The sequence below is a fragment of the Vanellus vanellus genome (genome assembly GCF_965231255.1).
Source record: "Vanellus vanellus genome assembly, chromosome: 1".
NCBI lineage: Eukaryota > Metazoa > Chordata > Aves > Charadriiformes > Charadriidae > Vanellus > Vanellus vanellus.
The window spans coordinates 191,488,738-191,513,035 of record NC_138905.1 but is presented as its reverse complement, the minus strand read 5'-3'; the positions used below and the strand labels follow the sequence as shown (position 1 = coordinate 191,513,035).

The 24,298-nt window shown below is 39.7% G+C and overlaps 1 protein-coding gene across 1 annotated transcript in view; it reads right to left on the bottom strand.

Moving 5' to 3' along the window:
- Positions 1–24,298, bottom strand: part of FNDC3A (fibronectin type III domain containing 3A) — a 123,553-nt gene that overhangs the window by 17,953 nt on the left and 81,302 nt on the right. Inside the window, exons 8-15 of the mRNA XM_082481638.1 lie at positions 17,422–17,579; positions 16,181–16,240; positions 13,440–13,578; positions 12,752–12,805; positions 11,998–12,122; positions 7,645–7,819; positions 6,927–7,013; positions 1,065–1,203 (exon numbers count right to left, since the gene is read on the bottom strand). Of these exons, the coding sequence (XP_082337764.1) occupies positions 1,065–1,203; positions 6,927–7,013; positions 7,645–7,819; positions 11,998–12,122; positions 12,752–12,805; positions 13,440–13,578; positions 16,181–16,240; positions 17,422–17,579 (937 nt within the window). The remainder of the gene's footprint in view (positions 1–1,064; positions 1,204–6,926; positions 7,014–7,644; positions 7,820–11,997; positions 12,123–12,751; positions 12,806–13,439; positions 13,579–16,180; positions 16,241–17,421; positions 17,580–24,298) is intronic.

Below are 24,298 nucleotides of genomic sequence, written 5' to 3'. Positions count from 1 at the left end.
ATACTTTAACACAGAAGGGTACTGCTCCCATAACGTTACATTATGTGTGTGCTGGATGAAATGGTGTTGGCTCTTAGGCAAGGGTTACATATCATATCACACCTCCTAAATAAAAGGAGACGTTATATAACACACAGAACTTTTTTTGATTGGAAGGTAACAAATTACTCCAAATGAAAAAGTAAGTTATCACATTAATCATCACTTATTAAAAAATCCAAGAGTATTACTGTTCAAAATAATGACTATTAAAGGTTTTATATATAAATAGATATTTGAGATAGTTTTTGATTTACAAATCAGGTATTTCTACTAACATCATACATTATGTATCATCCACAAAAGATCAAGTATCAGGCCCTAATGTAGCAAAGCACTCTGGAAAGATGCACAACTGGACTTGCAGAGTACTGCTTATACTCTACAAGTAACTTTCTTCTTATTAACGCAAAATAATTAAACACACTATTAAACAGAAATAGTTAAGACTTTCATTACCTGTGACAATAAATAAAACCTTTAACTGTTTGGTTTTCTGCTGAAGTACTGCATCACACAGTACTGTTTCACCTTCTCCTGTTTCACAGCATAAGGCTAAAAAGACCTGAGCCTAAGGAAAAGTTTCTCAAGTTCCTTAGCAAATAAAAACATTTATCCATCAAAACCAAATACTTTGAAGAGACAGGCTGAACCTGGATCTTCTCTTTTGATAAAAACACAGAATTTCATGGCATCTACTTTTTGTGCCAGAGAAATAGAACTTCTTAGTACACAAATTAACACTTCTGTTTTTTAAATTATTGTAGTCCCCTGCAAGAAGAGTCCCTATTGCAATTTGTATATTATTCTTCCCATGTAATTACACTATTACACTGCCACCCTAAGTATTTTCAATTAATATTTTTCTCTTAGTTCCATGAAAAGGGATCATAATGGCTCAGTTGACTGATGTGTTATTGAAGTAAAACCTGGCCTTCTATATACAAATATATATATATGAAATATTTTAAATATATGTAAAAGACAGAGGACATTCTCTAAATAGAACTGGACAACAATCTTACCCCAGATTATTTTAAAACTCTGTGCATGAATTTTTCCTTTCACTGTGGGTTTTGAAGGTACTCCAGGCTTGTCTGGACAAGTAATGTATTCTACTGTCTCACTTGGACTGCTTTTCCCTTCTGAGTTATAGGCAATGACCTGCAAATATATAAAAAATATTATAAACAGAACAAATGCACTGGCTAGTGGTATGCTATTCACTGTTAATGGTGAGGTGAAATTAATTTATATGTATGCTTTGACAGATAGCTTTGTACTAAATTATCACACAAGAACTAAAGCTATTATATACCTTCATTTTACATTTTCATTAGTCCCATAGTTAGACAATCACTATACTGAAATTAAAAATTCCTGCACACTACCAGCGAAAAAAAACCCTAGTAATTGTGAAACTGAAAAAAAAAAGGCAAAAAAAATTTTCACAAATCAAATAAACCTTCCATATTCCGCAAACTTGAAATGTTGGTTCAGAAAGTTAGGCTTCGACTTAGGACACTTAAGAGTTGCCTGACTGTAAAAGGTAATCAGGACATGCAAATCTCAGTGACGTTAATGGAATCTGCGGGTGCTTGATATAGCACAAGCCACTTTATTTCGAGGCAAGGATCTGAAAACTTGTTTTTTTAAACACCATCTAAGATACTCAGAAATTATGTAGGTCTAAGAACAACTCTTGTTTATCGGACTTGCACAATTTATGGATAACGAAATATATGCATGAGAAAAAACCTTTATAAAAGCATGGAAACAAAAGATGATGAAAAAGACATACAGCAAAGAGGCCAGTTTAACCTTTCACTGAAGGAATTTGGAAGCATTAAAATTTTAATTGCAATTCCCTTCCCATTGAGGTAAAATATTTTAATGTAATTAAGTAAAGAGCAAAAAGTGATGCTTTACTAACTGCTAAAGAAACATGAATAATTGAGATGAATCAAGTAGAGTGCTCATGCTACTGTAGTACCTTCTTTTAAGGAAATACATTCAAAGATAAAAAAGTGTTTCTATGGGTAAGTTGTACTAACAACAACAAAAGTCATATAAACCCTTCAGTCCCAGGGAAAATTAGGGCAAAGGTTGTCACGGTAGTAATTTACAGGCACGTGAAGGACAAGAAGGTGATTAGATTTATCAAGGGTAAATCATGTTCAACCGACCTGAGTGCCTTCTATGATGAACCAGCTTGCTCAATAGATGAAGAGAGAGCTGTGGACATCATCTACCCTGATTTTTGTTTGACACGGTCTCCCACAACATCCATGTAGACAAGCTGGTAAGATACAGGCAGGACAGATGGACCACAAGATGGGTGTGGAAAACCTGGCAGAATGCCGGGCTCAAAGGATAGTGGTTAATAGTTCAAAGACAAATTGGCAGTTGCTCAAGATTCGATTTCCTCAGCAGTCAATACCATGTCAGGTACTATTCAACATCTTCAGAAGTGATGTTGATGACACGAGTGAATGCACCCTCCCCAGGTTTGCTTATGACACCAAACTAGGAGCAGAGAGATACGCTGGAAGGAAGAGCCACCATACAGACTTTGACAGTCTGGAAGATTGCATCAGCAAGAACTGTGTGAGTTTTGACAAACAATGTAAAGTCTTGCACCCAGGATGGAACAGCGGTACAGTCTGGGGTCTGACTGGCTAGTCAGCTTTTCTTTTTTCAGCTCTGCTGAGTAGGACCTTGGGACCAGGTGGAGAGCAAGCCAAACGAATCAGCAAAGCACCCTCAAGTAGCAAAGGCAAATTGTTTCATGGACTGCAAGAATTTAGCCAGCAGAACAAGGGATGTGATTACGCCACTTTACTCAGCAATTTTTAGGCTGGAATACTGTGTCCAGTTTTGGTCCTCCCAATTCAAGAGAAACTGGAGACAGTCCATAAGAGGGCCATCATGATTAGAGGGCTGCAGAACCTGACGCAGAAAGAAAGGTTGAAGAACTTGGGTTTACTCTGCCTAGAAAAAATAAGTTTAATCGGGAGAGATCTAATCACAGTCTTCCAATGCCCAAAGGTAGTTACAAAAGAGGTGAAGATACTCTCTTCACAAGGATCTGTGAGAACTGGACAAGAGACAGTGGGCAAGTGTGTTCGGGAAAATTCTGGCTGGATATAAGAAAAGAAATTAATCACCATGAGATCAGGATGCCCAGAGAAGTGGTAGAATCTCCCTTGCTGCAAATACTGAAGTCTCAGCTCCACAGGGCTAGGACAGAGTTGAATTGCCTAACCTAAGGCCCCACGTTCTACACAAGTTTGATCCAGATGATGTCCCAAAGTTTCTTCCAACCTAGACTTTTCTGTGATGCTAGGAAAACAAACTGCTGCTATTCTTTACTTTCTGGTTGTGTCTTCAGTTATTTTAATATTTTGTTCCTAGCAAAAAACTAAACAACCTAAAGAAAGGTTTTTAGGCTTTTATATGTTTTAAAACAGAAAATGAGCAGAATTGAAACAACAGCAGCAATGTTAGTATAGACTGAGAAGAGGAAATGTGAGCGAACATGTCTCAGACATTAAGTCTCCCGATACAGTTTACAAGATTAACAATCATCTGGTTGTCTTCGTGCCCTTACAAATGAAGTTAAACAGGCACAGTTAGGATTTACGTATTATAATAAGGTTTCCAATGGTTATAAAGCTTCTTTCAAAAGCCTTAAGGAATATTACTACTAATTAAGTCTTTTTCCAGTATAATAAAAATTAAAGACCTGATTAACACAATATTTGTTTCTCCTTTATGCCCTGTGAATTAGCGAGCAGAGACTTCTGTTTACTGTTTTGTTAAGAAAAATAGGGTATAAATATTGATTTTTTTTATTTTAATGAGAAACTTAGGATGTTTAAGTTAACTCTATATTTACTAGTAATGTGTATGATTAACATGTAGGATTACTTACAAAGGAAGACTATGATCAAGTCCTGCAAAAGCTAGTTTCAAGGTAATTAGCTGTTCCTTAATTTAAGTTCATGTGTGGCCATAATAGTCCTAGCTTGGTACAGTCCTTGGAATACACTGCATATTTAAAATTATTTAAATATTGTTATGTAAAAAAAACCCAAGTACTGTAAGATTAATCCCCATTGTAACCTTTTCTGCTTAAGAAAGTAATCGTATTGAGAAGTGCAAAATATCTGCTGTCATTTGAAAACGAGTACTTACATGTTTTAGTGTTCGCTCAAAACAAAGCAACCAACCTTTAAACTACTACCTTTCATATTGCAAACAGATGCTGTTCTTCAGCAGTTCCCAATTTTTCCTTATAAAATAGTATATTAGGTGTATGCAAGACAACAGCTATTGACAATTTCTCCCTTGTAGGCACAGATAAGATTATTCTGACTCTGCTTCATACTGTGGGACATGCCTTTAGCTTTGTTCCAAAAACCAACTGTTCAAGAGTGACTTAGAACACAGAACAGCCCAGGTCAGAAGGGATGTGAAAGATCATCTGGTCCAACTTTTCAGGGAAAAGCAAGCCTAGATGAGATAGATTGTCTAGCAGCCAGTCCAGTTGTGTCTTGAAAGCATCCAGTGATGGGGACTCCATCATGTCCCTGGGGAGGTTGTTCCAGTGATTGATTGTTCTCACTGTGAAAAAATTCTTTCTTGCACCAAGATGAAACTTCTGCCACTGCAACTGCAACTTGTGCCTATTGCCCCTTGTCCTCTCCACGTGGCTCCTTGTGAAGAGAGAGCCTCCCTCCTCTTTGTAGCCATTTTTTAAGTACTGGAAAACTGTGATGAGGTCCCCTTGAGCCTTCTCTTCTCCAAGGAGAAAAAATCTAATTCCTTTAGTCTTTTCTTACAGGGCAGGTTCTCCAGCCTTTCGATCATCTTTGTGGCCCTCCTTTGGACCCTTTCCAGTCTGTCTGTCTTCTTTGAATTGTGGGGTCCAGAACTGGACACAGTACTCCAGGTGTGGCCTGACAAGAGCGGAATATAGCGGGATGATCTTATCTCTGCTAGTAATGCCCTGTTGGTGTAGCCCTGGATCCAATTTGCCTTTGTCACTGCAGTGTTGCACTGCTCCTAGTCAGTTTGTCCACCAGGACCTCCAGGTCCCTTTCAGCAACGCTGTTCCTAGCTTATACTGGGCTCCTTGGTTATTCTGACCCACGTGCATGACTTTGCACTTGTTTTTGTTAAACTTCATACCGTTCTTGCTAGCCCGCTCTTCTAGCCTGTCCAGGTCTCTCTGTAAGACGGCTCTCCCTTCTGGTGTGTTCATCTCACCACTCAGTTTGGTGTCACCAGCAAACTTGGTGAGGGTGCTTTCAATCCCATCGTTGAGATCATTTGTGAAGATGAACAGTGTGGGGCCCCATATCGATCCCTATGGGATCCTACTTCTGACAGGCTGCCAGCCTGAGTAAAAATCATTGATCACCACCCTCCAACTGTGGCCTGTTGGCCAGATTTTCTACACATCTCACACGCCACCCGTTCAGTCTGTATCTAGCCAGCTTGCCTAGGAGAAGGCTGTAGGAAAGAGTGTTGAATGCTTTGCTAAGTCCAGGTAAACAACATCCACTGCTCTCCCCAGGCCAACTGAAAGTGTCACTTTGCTGTAGAAGGTGATCAGGTTAGTTAGACATGATTTGCCTTTGCTAAACCCATATTGGCTTTTCCCAGTCACCTGCTTCATTTGGCTTGTAGCAGTTTTCGGGAGGACTTGTTCCATTACTTTCCCAGGGACTGAAGTAAGACTAATGGGTCTGTAGTTCCCTGGGTCTTCTTTTGGGCCCTTCTTTTTGACGGGCATGACATTTGCCCTCATCCAGTCATCAGGGATATCCCCTGATCTCCATCACTTCTCAAATATTATAGGTAGTGGCCTTGCAACAATGTTCTTAACATCCTGGAGTGGATTTTGTCCTGGCCCATAGATTGATGTGGGTTGAGCCCTTGCAGAAGGCCACAGCCCAGCTCTTCCTCCACCACCAGTGGGTTGACACATGCCTTGTCATAGCTACTTGATCCTGTGATCTGGGATCCAGCTATGCCATAAAGACAGAGGCAAAGAAGGCATTGAGAACCTCTGCCTTATTGGCATTATTAGTAACGTGGTTCCCTGCCCTGTTCAGCAATGAGCTTATGTATGTCTTCCCTGTGCTGCTGCTTACTGCTCATGTATCTGAAGAACCCTTTCTTGTTATTCTTGACATCTTCAGCCAATTTCAGTTCTAGCTGATCCTCAGCCTTCCTGACTGCATGTCTGTGTCCTAGCAAGATTCTTGTAGTCCTTGATGGCTATTTGGCTGCCTTTCCATAGCCGGTATGCCTCTTTTTTTGCTTTTAACCACACCCAAAAGCTCATTGTTAAGCCAGACTTCATCGTGAACTAAGAAGTTCAGCCCTCAAGATTTGTTAGAATGGGCTCAGCACCATGGTAATATGAATGACTTATTAACTTGGGCTCAGTGCTATGCTAGCACTGCCAAATGTTTTTTTTGATCGAAGTTGCTTCATACCCCAACACTTTCAGATGTTTAGAGTCTATCAAAGAACCCCATAGTTACACTACTTAATATTACCCGTGTATATGCAACACAGAAGCCAAATAAAAAAGCCAAATAAAAAAAACAATTGCTAAGAACACTGACTTATGACCTGGAATTTCAAGACACCTGCAACTGTGTTATGCCCTTGCAGAGGTTCTTATTCCTTCTGCAGAGACAATTAATGAAGCAGGCATTCAGCTGATAGTTTTAAGAGACTGACATTCTAAGAAACTGGCATCAAATTTAGTTTTCTTTAAAAAATGCCCTCCCCACTTCTGAGTCAATCTCAAGCTACTGTGGTGTAACACCCACCACCCCCACCCCCAAATCATATGAAAAAAATCTTACCCTAAACTTGTATTTTGTACTACGCCTCAAATTCTTCACTGTGTAGGTAAGATCGTCACCATCATATTTTGGCTTGAAACCATATCCCTGCAGAATTAAATAGGATTACTTGAAACATCCTATTTGCAAACCAGACCATGCAACATACTTCATACAAATAAATTACTGTTTCAGGCCGTAATTGTTATGCTCCTCTGACAAAGTAGTAATTGCACCTTCATTGTGTAAACACAAGATATTCGAGAAGGGGAAATTAATTAACTGTTCTCCAATCAGAAGAGAAAAAAGAACAGTAAAGAAAAACATATACAGTGTCAACAGAAATTATACCTAACATTTTCAAAGGGTAGAACAGGACTCATTTTAAAACAATGTGGTTAGGCTGAAACGACATCTAGAGGAACCACACTGCATGATGCAATTACTTTGATCCAGCTCTTATAACGTTTAACTTTCACACACAAATTCACAAAGTTAAAAGTAATTTAAAAGTCTGCAGGATTTGGGCTTAATAACACTAATAATGATTACTGTCACAATAAAAAGGAGAAAGCCATGTGGCTTGGTCACAGCCATGACAAGTTATTAGCTTAATTTCAGAAAATACAGTTCCTTGTAGAATATTCTAGCAAAAGTAATCATTGTTACACTTAACACAATAATGTATCAAACACATTATAGTCTCTTTTCTTATTGAGAATAAGTATTCTAAACTTACTGAGTTCTCATCCTCCATCTCTAATATATACGAGATTCCTTCGTCTGATGGTGTTCCTGAGGGTTTTGTCCACTGTAGGGATAACCAAGTAACTCCAGCATTAATCAGCAAAGGACTTGCTGGTGCGGTTGGGGCAGTGCCTGAGGTATGATACAGGACTTCTTCACTAAAACCACTGTTTAAAACAGACAGTATGTAAACTAACTAGACACAATAATTAATATCTAGAAAAACATTTCTTACTAAACACAGCTATGACAGTTTATTGGACATATGCACAACTGGAAATTGCAAGCTGGCACATGCAGACAACTTAACTTGCCCATGAATCTGTCAGTAACAAAACATCTGAACAAGGTTAACATGTTCGTAATTGAAAGATTCCTTTGTATTATATAATTACATTTTGCTAACTGAACCATTTTGCTTTTTCATACTTAGACATTATTTTAAAACAGTAGAGCTCTATATGCAATAATGTAATAATACTACAGTGTCTTCCCTATTCAAAATGAAAACACGAAGACATAAAAGCATATATGGGAAGACCTCAAAAAAATTTGTTTAACAGGCAGCAATTATGTGCTTCAAGTATACTGTGAAGTACTAGTTTCTCTAGTGATTCAGAAAAGACTAGAATAATAGCCTCATTCAATGGTGTTACTTTAAGAGTTGCCAATACGTAAGTTTTATTGCAGAAAAAATGAAGTAGAGTGTACACCAGTGAATCTCCTAACACAACTGTTAACCTTATCTGATGATACTTAAATACACCTTGAATTGAAAATACAAATAACTTACATAAAAAGACCTACAGTGAAACAGAGGGATGCAAAAGTCAGTAAACAGGTACTATGCTTGCACAGATGGTCTGACATGTATCCAGCTAGACTAAAAAAACCCCGCCTGTTCTCTGCTGGCATTTGCTACTTCTACATCAGATCGGAAGAAACATTTACAGCCTTAAGAGCTACTCTAATTTTTTCAACCATATGAAACTAATGTCAAAGATGTAATTTTAATCTAAAAGCTAGGCATTAACTAAGTGAGCATCAGGAAGCCTTGAAAATAAAATTCTCCATATGGCTTAAACAACAGTACTAGTTAAGTATCTCGTGTGTTGGAACCTGACTTTCCTGAAAAATCTCAATATAAAGATACCTCAACTTCACTTTCTCTTTTACTCAACCTACATTATAATAACGCAAAAGTTGTAAATTTTAGTCTGCTCTGAAGTCTTTTTCGCAATAATAATAATACTAATAGTAATAATAATAACAACAATAGTAGTATCTTACAGACAATACATTATCAAAAGCGTTGATAAGCACCCAAAGCAGACATACAGTTTGTGTGGACATGCAGACTGTGAAATAGATTGCAAAGCAAGCAGTGAAAAAGTGAAAAAATGAGAAAACTTCTTAAATTCAGGGGGAATAGTCATTTTTTTCTCGCAAAAACTCACAAGCAAGAAAATCTCTGCAATGAAGATGGTGTGATACACAATAAATCTACTAAAAAAAATTTCAGCATTATATAGGTAGGATAGAGAAAGCATGGAGAGGCTAGACAAATACTCAAATACTAAGCCTATCTCTATTCACAACAAACTATTGAAGGAGTCACCTTACAAGCACATATAAAGTAAAAATCCCCACACCTTAAACAGATTTAATGTCTTTACTCGAACCACTCCAAAATACACTGAAACCAACTAAAAGAGTTCCAGTGACACCCACATTTGAACGACTCTTAAACAATTCACTTGTAAGTACAACAATGCTATCTATCTTCTAAATAGATTTTATTTTTCCAGTTTTCTTTAGCCACTGTTTCATGTGTGGTTAGAATTAAATTTAAAAATGTGAGTAGCTCAATGATAAAGTACCTGTTCTTGTTGGTAAAATCATTTAGACAAAATTCTGTCTCCAGATACCTAAGGTTCTCAACATTCTTCATAAGGAATAATCAGGCAGTCTACCCTAATAAATATTATTTCAAGAGATTTCTTAATTAAATAATACCATAAAGACAATAAAGTGCATCTTTACCAGGCTATGAAATATTGATTTAAAAATCTATTTGGCGTGATTAGTTTAAGAATGGTACTTAACTGATCTCTGTCTTCTACTAGCTTACGCTGCGGGAATCTGTAATATGTGCAGGTATTCCTAGAGGGTACATTTACACTCAGATGTAAAAAGGGAACAGGAAGACAGCCCCAGCACCGGACCCTGCTTAACTGCCAGCTCACTCCCCGTCTTCATTTTTTTGAACAGTTCAAACTAAATCTCATCCAGACAAAGTCCAGGAGCAAGTCAGAGAAAAATTCATTCCAGAAACATCATCCAGAAGGTAGTAACATCATAAAGACTGTGTCAGAGCACACCAAAAGTCATTCTAGCCCACTATACTGTCCTCTGACAGTGGCCCAAAGCAGGTGCCTAAGGAAAGACATAGGAACAGGCACTATATGCAACACATTCCCTGAGTACTCTCCAAAGCCTCCCAACACATGCCTCAGATCTCCTGAGCCAGCTGTAGTTTTCACGTACTTAATAGTCTGCAGAAGATTACTTCTGCTCAGCATGAATTACAACTCCAGGTCTGGCTCCCTATTCTTTTCCCTGTCCTTCAACACTGTCCAAGCAGGCATTGTTCCCTCAAGCACATCCTCGTGCCAGCTGAAGGACACACAACACACATCCTCTACTTCATCCTATAAAAACACCACTCTGGTGAGCTGCAGCACAATGCTCATCATATTTCTAACACTGAATTAAAAAAAACAAATGCAAAATAGCAATTTTAGGCTGATGGCTGGAGAATCCCTGTCTTTATGCCACATAGGACCTCAAGGTCCAAGTGTTACTAGGTAGTATGGACACTAGCAGTCTGCTCTAGAGATGACACGCTCTGATAGTGTGACTACTAGCCAGGTTTATTTGCTTTGCCTGAAGACCAAGAAGCATTTCCAAGAACCAACGCACCCGGTAGTGCAAGCATAACTCAAAAAAACCCCCACGAAAATTACTGGTTTCTCAAGTTCTTACTTATATTCTCTACTGAAGTCAGGTGTCATTCATTCAAAAATTCAAAACAAAGTTTGGTGCTCTATAACTTCTGAAAAGTAGCAATTAAAAGTAAGAACCACGTATCCTAAACATTCATAAGCTCTAGAACTTCAAAAGAGTTCAGTGACATGGTAATATCCTGTCCACTTCCCAGGGTAACAGGAGACTAACAGACACCTTAGATAAAGGGGCATAGCTGAATAGCGGCACACGGCAAAGAGCACAATACAGATACACCTACAGGTGGCAGCGGGGGTTCTGCCAGACTTATTTCCTCCTCTAGCAGAGTCACTGACACCTCATTACAGTCATCACTAAACCTCTAAATTTAAGGAGGGCTGATAAGCTCTGGAAAATTGCTGCACCAGCTTCAGGAACTACCTTAGATCTAGCACCATGTCAAACCTCCCTGGAACCAAGAGCATGGTAGAAGGTACCCTCTGGTCAACACAGCAGCAGTACAAGCACTTCAGCATTTAAACTATTCATTTCTGGACCTTTGGCCGAGCTTTATCTTTTAGCATGATCCCCAGAATTTTAGCGTGTTTATTACATCAGACACAAAAGCCACAATTGCACTGAATGTGTGAGTCTCTACAATGCAGTGCTTAGCCAAAAGTTCTATTACAAGTATGTGCAGTAGGAAACACGTCCAAGGTAGCAACTTTGGTGGTCAGCGTAGGTCTACAAAGACAGAAGCTAAAAACCAGCACACCCTGAGCTGATTTCACATGAGAGCAGCTGGGTTGTCTGTGCCATGCTCGTGCTCCCCATCCCAGGGGCATCATGTACAAACATCTGAGCAGGCTGTTCAGGAAATAAGGCTAAGTTTGGCAGAAGGAGCTGTACTACCTGCTTCTAAGAGGGGCCGAGATTTGTTGCATTTATATGGTAAGCATGCACATAACACAGTGGTTGTAGCATATAGCCATACCATGCCTGGACAAAACACACGATACTGGGAATCACAAAATAGCTGAGGTTGGAAGTGATCTCTGGAGGTCATCTTGTCCAACCTCCCCTGCTCAAGCAGGGTCAAGTGGTTTATAGTACACAGGTTATCTGCAAACTGAATAATCCAATCACATACCATAAATTAACTATGCAGTTGGACTAGATGATAATTGGAGGTCCCTTCAACTTAATTATTCTATATTCTATTCTATCCCAGTTGGACAAAAGACTTGTTCCTTTAAATGCCATTATAAGTTTCTCCTAAATAAGCACACACATGCATGTATACACTTTCCACATTTATGTATATAATAGTACTATTTACCTCATTCCCATGTCATTTTTGGCTGCTAGCCTAAAGGTGTACCCCATTGCTGGTGATAGTTTAGTAATTCTGTACTGCTTCTGCTGGCCATAATAACACTGGCAAAACTCTCCATTTCCTTTTCCCTGAAAAGAAATAAGTTAATCACTTTTTTCACCCTATTATATATGCATTCATCAATTAAAGTAACATACAAACATGAAGTAAACTCATTTTTTGAAATGAAACATAACTCAAGAATCTCCCATATAGTAAGGTGGTAGTATGTGAAACTTTGTATATACATTGAATTAGAGGCTTTTTTTCCTTCCTTTCCATTTCCCAGCTCCACAGGGTTGGAAGGAAAAAGCTATGAAGCTTCTGGAGCTCTGCCACCTCTGGATAGCTGTCCAGGTAGGGACTAGAAGATGCTTGCGGGGGCATAGTAGATCCACCCACCCCCTTTGTACAAAAGAAAGACTGTTACAGGAAAATGATCCTTTAGTGTCAGCTCTTAAAAGAAGTATTGGACTACAAGTGATAAAGCTGCTACTAAGAGTGGCAGAATCATGTAATTAAGATCCTATTATTTTATATTCCCCAAGAAAAAAATTGGGCAATAACCATATTTTCATAATTACATCAGAAATTACATATTTGTGATGTGCCTTTAGACAGAAGTCTTAATATTCACACTACTTGATGTGCACAGCCACATAAAACCAATTTTTTAAAAAACTACAAAATTAAAAATAAAATAGAACAACTTGCTTACTTCGTCCCATTCTAAAAGGTAACTGTGGATTTTAGAACCATTATCACAAGATGCCTGCAACAGCAAAAGAAGAAAATTAGAGCTCTAATGAGATACAAGACCACTTAAGGAAACAATGACATGACCTGACCTGACATGACCAGTGGAGAGCAAATGATGCTCCCCTTACACGACTGTTTCGCTTGCCAAGACAGTCCTAGTTCACTCTCCATTCAGGGAATGCTTGTATCATGTTTATAGCTTTGTGTTTTGATTTAGACCTTGAAAAAGTATTCTGACAGCAGTGCATCATGCTACAGTATTTTTCTGAGCAGCTAGATTGCAGCTCTGTTCAAATCTCAGTCTTTCCAGACCACATCATTTGCTTTGCACAAACAAACCTACGTTCAGTAACAGAGAAAGGAATTGGTTCCACAGTACAGTAAGGGACTGGAACTCAAACCACTGTCTCTCATTCAAACTCAGTTACTTTATCTACAAAGGCTCCCTGCTTTTCTGGGAATCCTTCTCTTTTTACTGAAGTCCACATTTAACCCAGTACATGTATTTCCAGTCACAGAACTGTGACCGAAATTAGTATATTTGACAAAAAATTTCTGTTTCAATTAACTAGCATTTTATTGACAAATCCGAAACAATTCTGAAGAGTTAAAAATATCTATTTTAAAGGTTTTAAAACAATTCTTACCTTCCACTGCAGAGTAAGAGAATTTTTGGTCCGATTAGTTATCCTGGGCAGATTTGGAGTATCAGGTTCACAACTCGTTGTGGTAAAACTCTCTGCTTCTGAAGGGCTCCCTTTTACACAGTTGCATTCTACTTGGACTCTAAAGTGGAACAGAGCCAGTAATGTTTTGCTTCAAAAATCTGTATATACACTTTCCAAAGAAAACTAAGTATTCAAAATGAAGTTACTGCCTTGTCACCTCATTACTAAAGTAGCACTGTTACAAATAAATAACTGGTGGAAGCATCTTGGTCAACAAAGTAATGCAAAAGAAGAGAGTCCTTTACTTTAGATGTACATCATTACCATCAGTCAGCTTTAGTCTTACATTTGAAATCTGTCTGTTATTTGCTGTGCTTTGGTTGGGAAATAGTAGTTACATCTTGCAGGTTTATTATCTGTTGTAGACATATTAATTGATATTATGAATAATTCTTCTGCAAGTGCCTTGGTCAGATGAGCATAACGAAGCTGCTGATACATTTTCAGAGTACCTTCTGCACTCCTTCAAGACCTTGCTATGTCTGTTCACCCTGTTCTTTCCTTTAGGAAGGCTATGAATTAACTCTCCATGTACTTCAGAAGAGTGAATTCTTGCTTCTGTCTCAAAGAGAAATGATTTGTTTTTCTAACAGCTTTTCTCCAAAACTAAATACAGGACTATTATATGGCCTCCCCCTGCTTCCCCCCGACCCCCGCAAGCTGTGTGTTTTGATGCTAATCAAGACTTACACAACAGAAGTCCTCCTCCTCCCTCCTGCTGATGTTCTAAAGCTCATGTGGAGGGAGGCACAACACTTCTGACTTGGATCCTTACTCAGACACATTTCTGTTCCCTGTACCTCCTACCAACTGCCTCTAAATTGGCTCCCTGGTCAGTATACAAGAGACCTGGGGTTCTCCACAGTCAAGAGAAGGGGTTCTCCATGGGCCCAAAGAGTTGTGGTGAATGGAGTTAGATCCAGTCAGTGGCCAGTTGCAAGTGGTGTTCCCCAGGGCTCAGTGCTGGGGCCGGTTCTCTTTAATATCTTTATCAGTGACCTGGATGACAGTATCAAGTACACCCTCCGTAAGTTTGCAGACTACAATGAGTTGGGTGTGAGTGTTGATCTGCTTGAGTGTAGGATGGGTCTACAGAGGGATCTGTACAGGCTGGATTGATGGGCCGAGGCTAATGGTGTGAGGTTCAACAAGGCCAAGTCCCAGGTCCTGCACTTGGGTGACAACAAACCCATGCAGCGCTAGACTTGGGGCAGAGTGGCTGGAAAGCTGCCTGGTGGAGAAGGACCTGGGGGTGTTGGTCAACAGGCAGCTGAATATGAGCCTGCAGTGCGCCTAGGTGGCCAAGAAGGCCAATAGCATCCTGGCTTGTATTAGAAATAGTGTGGCCAGCAGGACTAGGGAAGTGATCATCCCCCTGTACTCAGCACTGGTGAGGCCCCACCTCGAATACTGTGTTCAGTTTTGGGCCCCTAACTACAAGAAAGACACGGACATTCTGGAGCGTGTCCAGAGAAGGGCAACAAAGCTGGTGAGGGGTCTAGAGAACAAGTCTTATGAGGAGTGGCTGAGGGAACTGGGGTTGTTTCATCTGAAGAAAAGGAGGCTCAGGGGAGACCTTATCTTTCTCTACAACTACCTGAAAGGAGGTTTGTAAAGAGGTGGGGATCGGTCTCTTCTCCCAAGTAACAAGCGATAGGACAAGAGGAAATGGCCTCAAGTTGTGCCAGGGAGATTTAAACTGGATATTAGGAAAAATTTATTCACCGAAAGGGTTATCAAGCATAGGAACAGGCTGCTCAGGGAAGTGGTTGAGTCGCCATTCCTGGATGTATTTAAAAGACGTGTAGACGTGGTGCTTAGGGACATGGTTTCATGGTGGTTTTGGCAGTGTTAGGTTGATGGTTGGACTGAATGATCTTAAAGGTCTCTTCCAACCTAGATAATTCTATTCTATTCTAAGAGAGGCAGATCCCTCACATGCTGCACATTCAGTCACTTCTAACGTTGCACTCTCCACTTGGAATTATTTCTTGAAAAGGCAGGACTTTTAAGGTGGTCTTCACTTCTGCCTTCACAATGTTATGAATTTATAAACTGCTGCATTCGTACTGTTTTTCTAAACCAAGAAGTAAGACAACTCTCCAATATGTCAAAAAGGAGGGAAAAAGAACACGCAACTACATCTTTCTGATCCTATGCTATTTCTTCAGTAGGACATAGCGAAGCAGCAAATTCTGCTAAAGTTAGATTAGTAATTTCTGCTAAAAATTACATTGAGCTAGGGGCATATTTAGTAATGTAAACGGGGTCAGATTCACTGGTCTGCTGGAGCAAAGCAAAAGCAGCACAACCTGACCTTCAGGTGGCCAGCAGTAAGCACGTTCCTGTGCAAGGTACCTCCCTCTGCTGCCTCTGGGAAACAGAGAAAACAAGCAGCATTTGTGCTTGGCTCAAAGGACAGAAAAACGTCACTGTTCTGGCATGATGTGAGAAGTAAAGAGCATGGATGTTGGATGAGGGTGCAACAATTTTCTGTTTTTCAAAATAGACTGAGTGGCCAACTAAGACAAAAATGTTGATTTGTGACTCAAAGGAGGGTCAGATGTGGTACAGAATCTCTGAAGACTTATGCAAATACACAAATCCAATGAAACTTTTGAAACATTTCTACCGACTTAATGAATAGAGGAGATACTCACTTTGCATGGTAATCAGTTGCTGGCCTGAGATCATTTACAGTAACTTTATTTTCTTCTCCACTGGAAAGAGATATGATTTGGTTTAAGAGACTGTTTCAGAATCGCATACATTTAAAAAGACACACATCATTTAACCCCTCCACCTAACACTCCTAAGAAATATATCTGCTAACAGTTTGTTTCTATTGCTAAATATAGTAAAATGAAAATGCAATTATCTTTGGATTTTATGGGCTTCTCACATTTGATTCCTGTTGTTTTGCCCTTGTGGTTTGGGGCTTTTTTTAGTTGTTCTGTTTGTTTGGATTTTAAGAATAATTATTTTCCGCTTTACTCAGCAAGATAAGCTGCATGTGTATGCATGTATGTTATTACACAAAAAATCATCAAAGTACTGGGACCTTTAGAAGCTCAGTTCAGTCTTGCAAAAACAATTATCTAAAACTGTAAATGACTGCATATACCTACTTATTAGAGCCCCGTAAAAAGAAAAGGCACCTCAGTGACATCTATTAGTCTGCTTTTACTGACATCAGCTTATATTAGCAAAGCTCATTTCTTTTCCTCTAAGCATCTAGGACAGGGATATCCAATTTGTGATTCATGTACTGCTTCTTAAGAAATCCATGGAAGGTGACTAAAATAAACTAGCTAAATACAAAACGTTATAATTATTAGGGCTCTAGACTCTTAATGGTAGATTTTCTGTTATATTATTCCAAGTTGCAAAAAAGCAATTGAAACCCATTGTATTAGGAATGAAAAAATTGAAGAGTTTTATTTGTTTTGCTGCTGTTAGAGTTGTGTTCTGTGTGAACCTACTTGTTTTATTTTGTATCTTAAGACTGTCTTTTACGAATAGCATTTTCAGGGAACGGAGCGACAACCTTCCTGGGAGCACAAGCATGTGCTGAAGTAAATAACTACAAAAACAATTTGTATTTCTCACTACTCGTATATCTCACCAATTGAGAACCCAGTGCAGCTGGCTGAAATACAGCAAAGTGATATTAAAACATGCTTCAAATATCTAAGAACAAAGTCTTTATTTTCTAATTGATGGTAGAGACTTCTGCAATAAAACAGAACCAGTTCTACTGAAAGAAGTGGTTTGTTTCAAAAGAGAAGTTGCACAAACCTGCTAATTTCTTCAATCTCTGGATAACAGCTAGATTTTTAATGAGGTTTTAAACCACATAATTCAATGCAACAGCAATTAAATAAAAATAAAGAACACCTACATGTATACAGTTTTGTATTTTCCATCTTTTCCGGTATTCGAAATCATTACTTCGTAAGTATAAACATCTGGTATGTCATTCTTGTCAGCGTCTTCTCTGGTATCACTGGATGGAGGGGACCACATAAGCAGTGCTGTTCTTGCCTGAATGTCTGATACCTGTAGAAATACAACTTTGAGACCTCTGCCATTTAAATGCTATTGTACAGAAATGCTGCTTTGCCACACAGGACCAAATAAAAGATAAGAAAATCATACAGAATTATCATATCAGAGTATTCATACTGATCCAGTAGCTAGTAGTTTTTACAGATGAAATCAAGCTGGGAATCTAAGAAATGTCATGAGAAAACTGCACTCCTAGGGCTCAGGTCTGAGTGCAAACAAATTTCTAAGGAACCAATGCCACCTAGTGGGCTACATAAAAACGGCTGTATTATTTATGAAGCACAAGAGATGACAAGCATATACTGTGAATCAGTCCTTTTATTAAATGACAACGTTTCAGACTTTTTTTTTTTACAACTATGATTATTTTTAATACCTTCTTTCTGACTTGGTTTTCATATGAAATATATAGAAGCTCAGGAATTTCTTCAAAATGGCATTACTGCAGCAGGTACATAAAGAAGCTCTGCTTTGGGCATTTAATTATGATTGCAACAAGTAGACTCTCCCATTAGATTAGAACCTATTTGGTTAACTACCCCAGTAAAATGGTTTTGATCAGGATCTTAATAGGGATACAACTACCTGAGGCTGTAATCTAGTACTCTGTTAGCAAACAGAATATTACAACATGTAACGTACTTTGAGCCCAGGCACTCAGGATGAAGGCGTGCTCACAAGGTCCATGTACATATACTTATATACACACACATATATATGTATGTGGGCAACATCCTAAAGAATTCTTGTGGTGGTGCTTGCCCGTACAGCCTGCCCTTTCCAGAAAGGCTTGGATAACAACGGTTGCTGTGATAGAAATATGAGAAACACCTCCAAGTGTCTGAGAAGCGTTTGCCTCAACAGACTCACTGTGCTAAAGGTGGTGACCCTCGGGTGGATTACACGGTAACCAGGGAATCACAAAGAGACTTCTGAAACAAAAAAGGAATCAGCTTCAAAAGTATAAAAGCAGCATGAGAATTCCTACTGGGGATAAAAGATGCTGGAGTGGAACAGAGCAATGATCAAAACCTGGCCTGACAGTGAGAGAAATTTGCCCTGCCACCATTGCCGCCTCCATCCAGGCCTGATGGATGCTGTGAGTAGTTGCACCCCAGCTGGTGCGACAGCAGTTTGGGGTGCAGCAGGCAGGGACCCACAGCTCGGGTGTGCGCATGTGACCTGGTGGAGAGCTTTCTTAATAGCCTGTGGATCAGCAGATTGTAGGGAACAACAGATTTTAGGGAGTAACAGTGTTACACGCAAAGCTAAAGCACCCACATCTCCCAAAGGAGATGTGCAGTTAGGGGCACCCACACTCCCAGAAGAGTGGGTGCTGCTTGAAACCCACATGTGCTCCAAGAGGCTGGGGATGCTTGTATTTCTGTAGGTGAGTGCATGGGCGCATGCATGTAATTACAAATTTTTAAGATCCGTTATAGAAGGAAGTCTAGAAATATGTGGGTGTGTGTGTTAATATTGCACGTCTGCTATGTGGTTTATATGTTCCTTCCACCTGTCTGCTATTTCCAATCATTTCATAAGAGAACTGAAAATACATTTCATTATATGAAATGGCTAGTTTTACAATATGACTTTAATATATATTTTGTGAATAATTACTTTTGGAAATCTATTATCAGAGTATCAGAATCAAAACGCTATCTTCACAACTGATGCTCTGAAACTGCTATAATGTACTGAACTAAAAACCTGAATGGGCCAACTTCAAGAATGAAGCAGAGAGGAGACAACTTACTGATAACAGATAAAGGTCACTTAGCCCTTATATGCTAACAGGACCACACATCACATCCTGAAAGGGATCAAATGCTAGTAAGATTACCCACTGAAGTCATTGGAAACACAATTTGAAGTTTGGTAAGAGAAATTCCACTATAATCTTGATGTGGTCACAAACTACGTTAACACTAACTACAACGCCTCAGGACAATTCTAGCATTTCTGGAAGTCTTTGGAGTTGTGGGAAGCATCTCAGGTGGTAAAAGCTCCTTCTTAGACAATCTTAATCCCTCCCTCCTGGGTTGCAGAAGGCAGCATGGAATACTGAAGGAAAGAAGTGTAGGTTCCTGGAGGACCTACTATGCTCCAGGACTAATAGGTCCACTGTAAGACGATCTACTCATATGTTTAGCTACCTTAACAGTTGAACATTTTTTCCTAATGCCCAGGCAGTATCTCTCTTACTACCAGCTAAGCCTCCTAGTCCTAGCCACCATGGAGTTGAACATTAGATGCTCCCCTCTTTTCTGCAGTTGCTGCTTACGTATTTGAAGACTCTTACCATTTGTGTTTCCCCTCACCTCAATCTCTGATCATTCTCACTGTTCTCCTTATCTCCTGCTGTTTCGTTACCTTAGTGCTCTGCCCAGAACTAATATCCCATCTAACACTTTACTAATGCCAAACTGCCTTATATACTTGACAGATTGCATTTATCTTCATACATCTTAGTCTATCTTCTTTTACACCAGAGAAGTAACATGGTTGGTATGAGTGAAAGGTGGCATGACATCTTATTGGAACATTAAAAGATTAGAGGTTTCAACTGTTCACTACAGAGAGACCAGGAAGAGTAGGAGGGAGATCAAAGGCAACGTTAGAGACTACAGAGTAACAAACAACTCACAGGGACTTTGACTACTAACATTAAAACCAGAGTATTAGTGGAAGTTGTTATATACCAACAAGCGTTGACAGAGAACAGGGTGAAATGTTCTCTAAGTCTCTGACTAGATGAAAAATTGTTATCCTGAGTTACTCCCCCAGGGCGATGTTTGTTGGTTAACTCATGTAAACCTTCCATAAGACTTCTAAAATAATAGACGACAACTGTTAACACAGTAACAATGAAGCAGTATTATGTACCAAGGTAAAAACCAGTGACTATGTAGGTTGTTCTGGTTGTTTTACTTTGTGTAAACAGAGTACGTGACTAAAGAATATTATGAAGAGCTGAAGCTTTGCTGTGGCCAATTTGCTAAAGCTTAAAAGCAAGTCAGTGGAACTGAACATGATCAGAAATGCAAAGTCAAAAGTACTCACAGAAGAAGGGAGTTAAGGACATCCTTTTATACATTACAGCATAAAAAGCTGTAATGTATAAAAACTATATAAATTCTCTATACATACACACACGTGCACATGGGGAAAAGGAAGAAGTATGTTAGTGAATAAGCTACGATTGACCAGAATTTACATGAGAAGTTAAAATCTTCAATGAAACCAAAACAGCTAACAGGATTAAAGACAAAAGATATTAAAAATCTATCAGGAAAGTTCTGAGTCAGACACTGCTCTTTTCTTGGTGGACGTAAAGTACAATGGAGAAAAGAAAGAAGCATTTAACAGTTATTTCCATCCTGCATTTGCAGTGAGGCAGAAATCCGTATCCACCTTATTCATCTTATGTAACCCTGTTGCCGGACTAGAAAATTTACAAGCTACACCAAAGTTATTGGGCCCAGTAGATGGTGCCCAGTGAAACTGAGTGCTCTACAATAAACCAGGTGGTCAAGTTAAACCACTGGTTCCCCATCGGTGATGTACACTCACATTAAACCAAGAAGTTGCAAGAAGCTGAGCCTAAACTAGGAGCACTGGGGAGTGACCTACTTATGGAACAAGCGTTAAGAGGCAGGTACTTGAGGGCCTATGAGAAGGTGCTCATGGATGGAAGGAACAGAACAAGAAGTACAGTACTTAACTCTTTTGCAGGTAAAAACACTGGAAATAATTTCCCACCCTGTCCCTCATACACCTGAATCCCCCCGAGGCTGCTACCTTCTTTGTTTCTGCAACCCCAGAGAATGGGGGTGGGGGACTGTGGGGTCCCCAGAAATACAGATTGTATGTGAGGAGTCAGTAATCAGACAAAGAGAGGCAGTAGAGTGGGGACTGAGTAACATCAAGTTTTTTCTTCTGGACCTACACTCTATATGACGTTACATATTTTGTAAGTTCTAGAACTTTCCAGTAAATTCACATATAGGTGTATGAGTATTTTCAACTACTCTCAGTTGCTAAAAAAAAAAAAAAACAACAACAAAAAAAAACCCAGCTGCAAGCACTGACAAGAGAGAATCAAAGAATGTAATTTAAGTCCTTTTCAACTCATTTATGAAACATTTGGTAGTGCTTTTCAGATTCAACTTCCAGCTAAGAGAATGATTCTTAAAGACAAGTCTAGGTCCAGCTATATTCTTCCTCACAATGCTATTAATAAGGGACAAAAGCAAAGTATTAGAAGATGAAGAATTGCTAAAATTAAGATTTCCTGTAAAAAACTTCTCTCTATTGCATATACACGCCACGGTAGCCTTAGATCACATCACCATATACTATTTTAACACAAAACTCCAGCTTCACAAAATGCAAGCACTGTAATTACTAACTGCTTAAAAAGAAATTATTCAGTATTGTCCTTTATCCTTATGTTCAATAAAATCCCAATACTTGACTTTTTGAACATTAGCCAGAACTCTATCAAGGAAAAGAATTACTAAAGTTTCAGAAATTCCCGTCAGTTCCCAAGCACAAAATGCTAGTATACATTCGAAAAAATCTCTGCGATATAAGGACGAAAAAAGTATTTTTGAAAAGATTGAGATCCGAAGAATCCACTATTCTTAGGTGCCCTGACACACTCAGGAGTGGCTTTTTCAGATAACTTGGCATTACTTACTAGTTTGTATGCTTAACCAAGCATCTACAATTGATTTTGGTTGCAGCTATGAGCACGGTGTGCTTCTGCAAAGCAGAGTACCACAGTTGAGTCAGGCCCTAGCACTGAGGAAACTAAGAGGTGGGTGCGTCTTCATGAGCAGTTCAGCTCGCAAAAGTGAGTCTCCTCATTAACTATACTAAACATGCCATTTGGCTCAAACAAAAGAGCAGTTTTAACATGTGCAGACTGGATTGCATTCTGACAGTGACACAAGGTACTTAACTGATGAGAGTGAGGTGCATCACATTCTAAGAGCCCGCAAGCATACACAGAACGTGCACGAACCACAAAACATTATGCCCTCCCAAGGGATTTACATACTGTATGACCAGCCCTCAAATTCTGAGTTCCTATCACCTCTCGTTATTAAATATACTCAGCTTTCTGCTCCATTCTTCAGTTTGCTTTTGTCTTTTCAGGTCCCCTTGTCTTCTCTTCTGTTTACTTTGTTACTTGGTTAATGGATATGACGACTAGTAGAGACTCTGCGCAAATGCTGAGGACTCAGCATGGTACAATCTGCAGAACCACTCCAACTTACATCTGGGTATAGGAAGTTCAAGACCTCCCTAAGTAGAAGGGTTACCGGTGGCAGTACCACATTACCAACTTGACTTAACACTGCCATGTATGAAAGGACAGAGGATCAATACAGGCAAAAGTTTAAGAAAATGAGAACATGTTCACAAAAACACCTAATGGGAGTCTGGAGGCAGCAAAGCTGATGTGCATACTGCACAGAACAGAGAGATGAGTGAATGAAAGCAAATCATGGAGCCCACCAACTGATTTAGACATGCATGTCCTGGACCTTGGCATTAAGACATGGGATAGCCCAGGACAGCCTTCAGCACTACTCTGGGCTTTCTAGAACAGGATACAGTGCAATGGACACTGTACTGGACAGAACCTATATGATCATCTGACAACCACCACAACCAGTATCCAGTACTGCCTGTGCCAGCACTGAAATTCAACCAGGTAACAGGGTGTTCATGATCCAACAAGAGCAGCATCACGGCACAATGCCCACAGTGAGTGCTTCAAGAAAAACATTAATCAAAAACCTGCAGGAATATTTCTGATGAGAACTACAAACAGAAGGTGTGAAAAAACACAGTCTCCTGGTTCACTTGTGGGAGGGTGAGGAAAATATTTCCTTGGAGAAACTGTGGGAGGATTGCTTCTGATCCTGCAAGGCCTAACTAAGTAGGTAACACAGCTTCCCTTTCTCTTATCATGTCACACCTCCACAGGCTGCAACATCAGCTGGTCTTCCACCCACCCACAGCCCTGACAGTCCCTTGCCTTCACAAAGCATAAGCCTCTCCAAGTGCTGGAAGTTTGGCTTTTTGCCTTGTGTACACTGTCTAGTCTGTAGCAGACTACTACCGCCTAAGCCTGTAATGTCTTCTGAGGCCTGGAAAGAGATCACTTGTAGGCACACAGCTATATGCAATGATGTCCAAGTACGGACATGGTGGGGAAGGGAAATAGCATGCTTGCCTAAAAGGCATGGATGGTTGAGTTTTGAGGGTGGAAAGAAGTGAAAGAAAACAAGACAGTACTGGCACTCCATTGCTTTTTCATATGTCATTAGCAACACAGCAGAAAACACCACCTGTTGATCATACTTCTCACAGTCTTGCTCTAACCATCCCAGGAAGCTCAGAGTTGTCATTCCCCTTGGCGATGCAGCCACTGACTGGATGTCCCAGACTTGAATAGCATTCCATATGCCCTGACCACTGGCAGAGGACTGTGCATACATCTAGAAAACTGATCCCCCTACATCTGGTCAGGATAGAAAGGATCATCCACATGAAGTTATGAAGGGCACAGCAGGCACTCCTGATTTCAGGGCCGCTGAGAACGCTGTTGTTCAGCATGCCCCAGTGACAGCACTATCTTGCAGTAAGTTAACCTTGCAGCAAAATTTGTTTCTGCATCCATTCTGATGCAG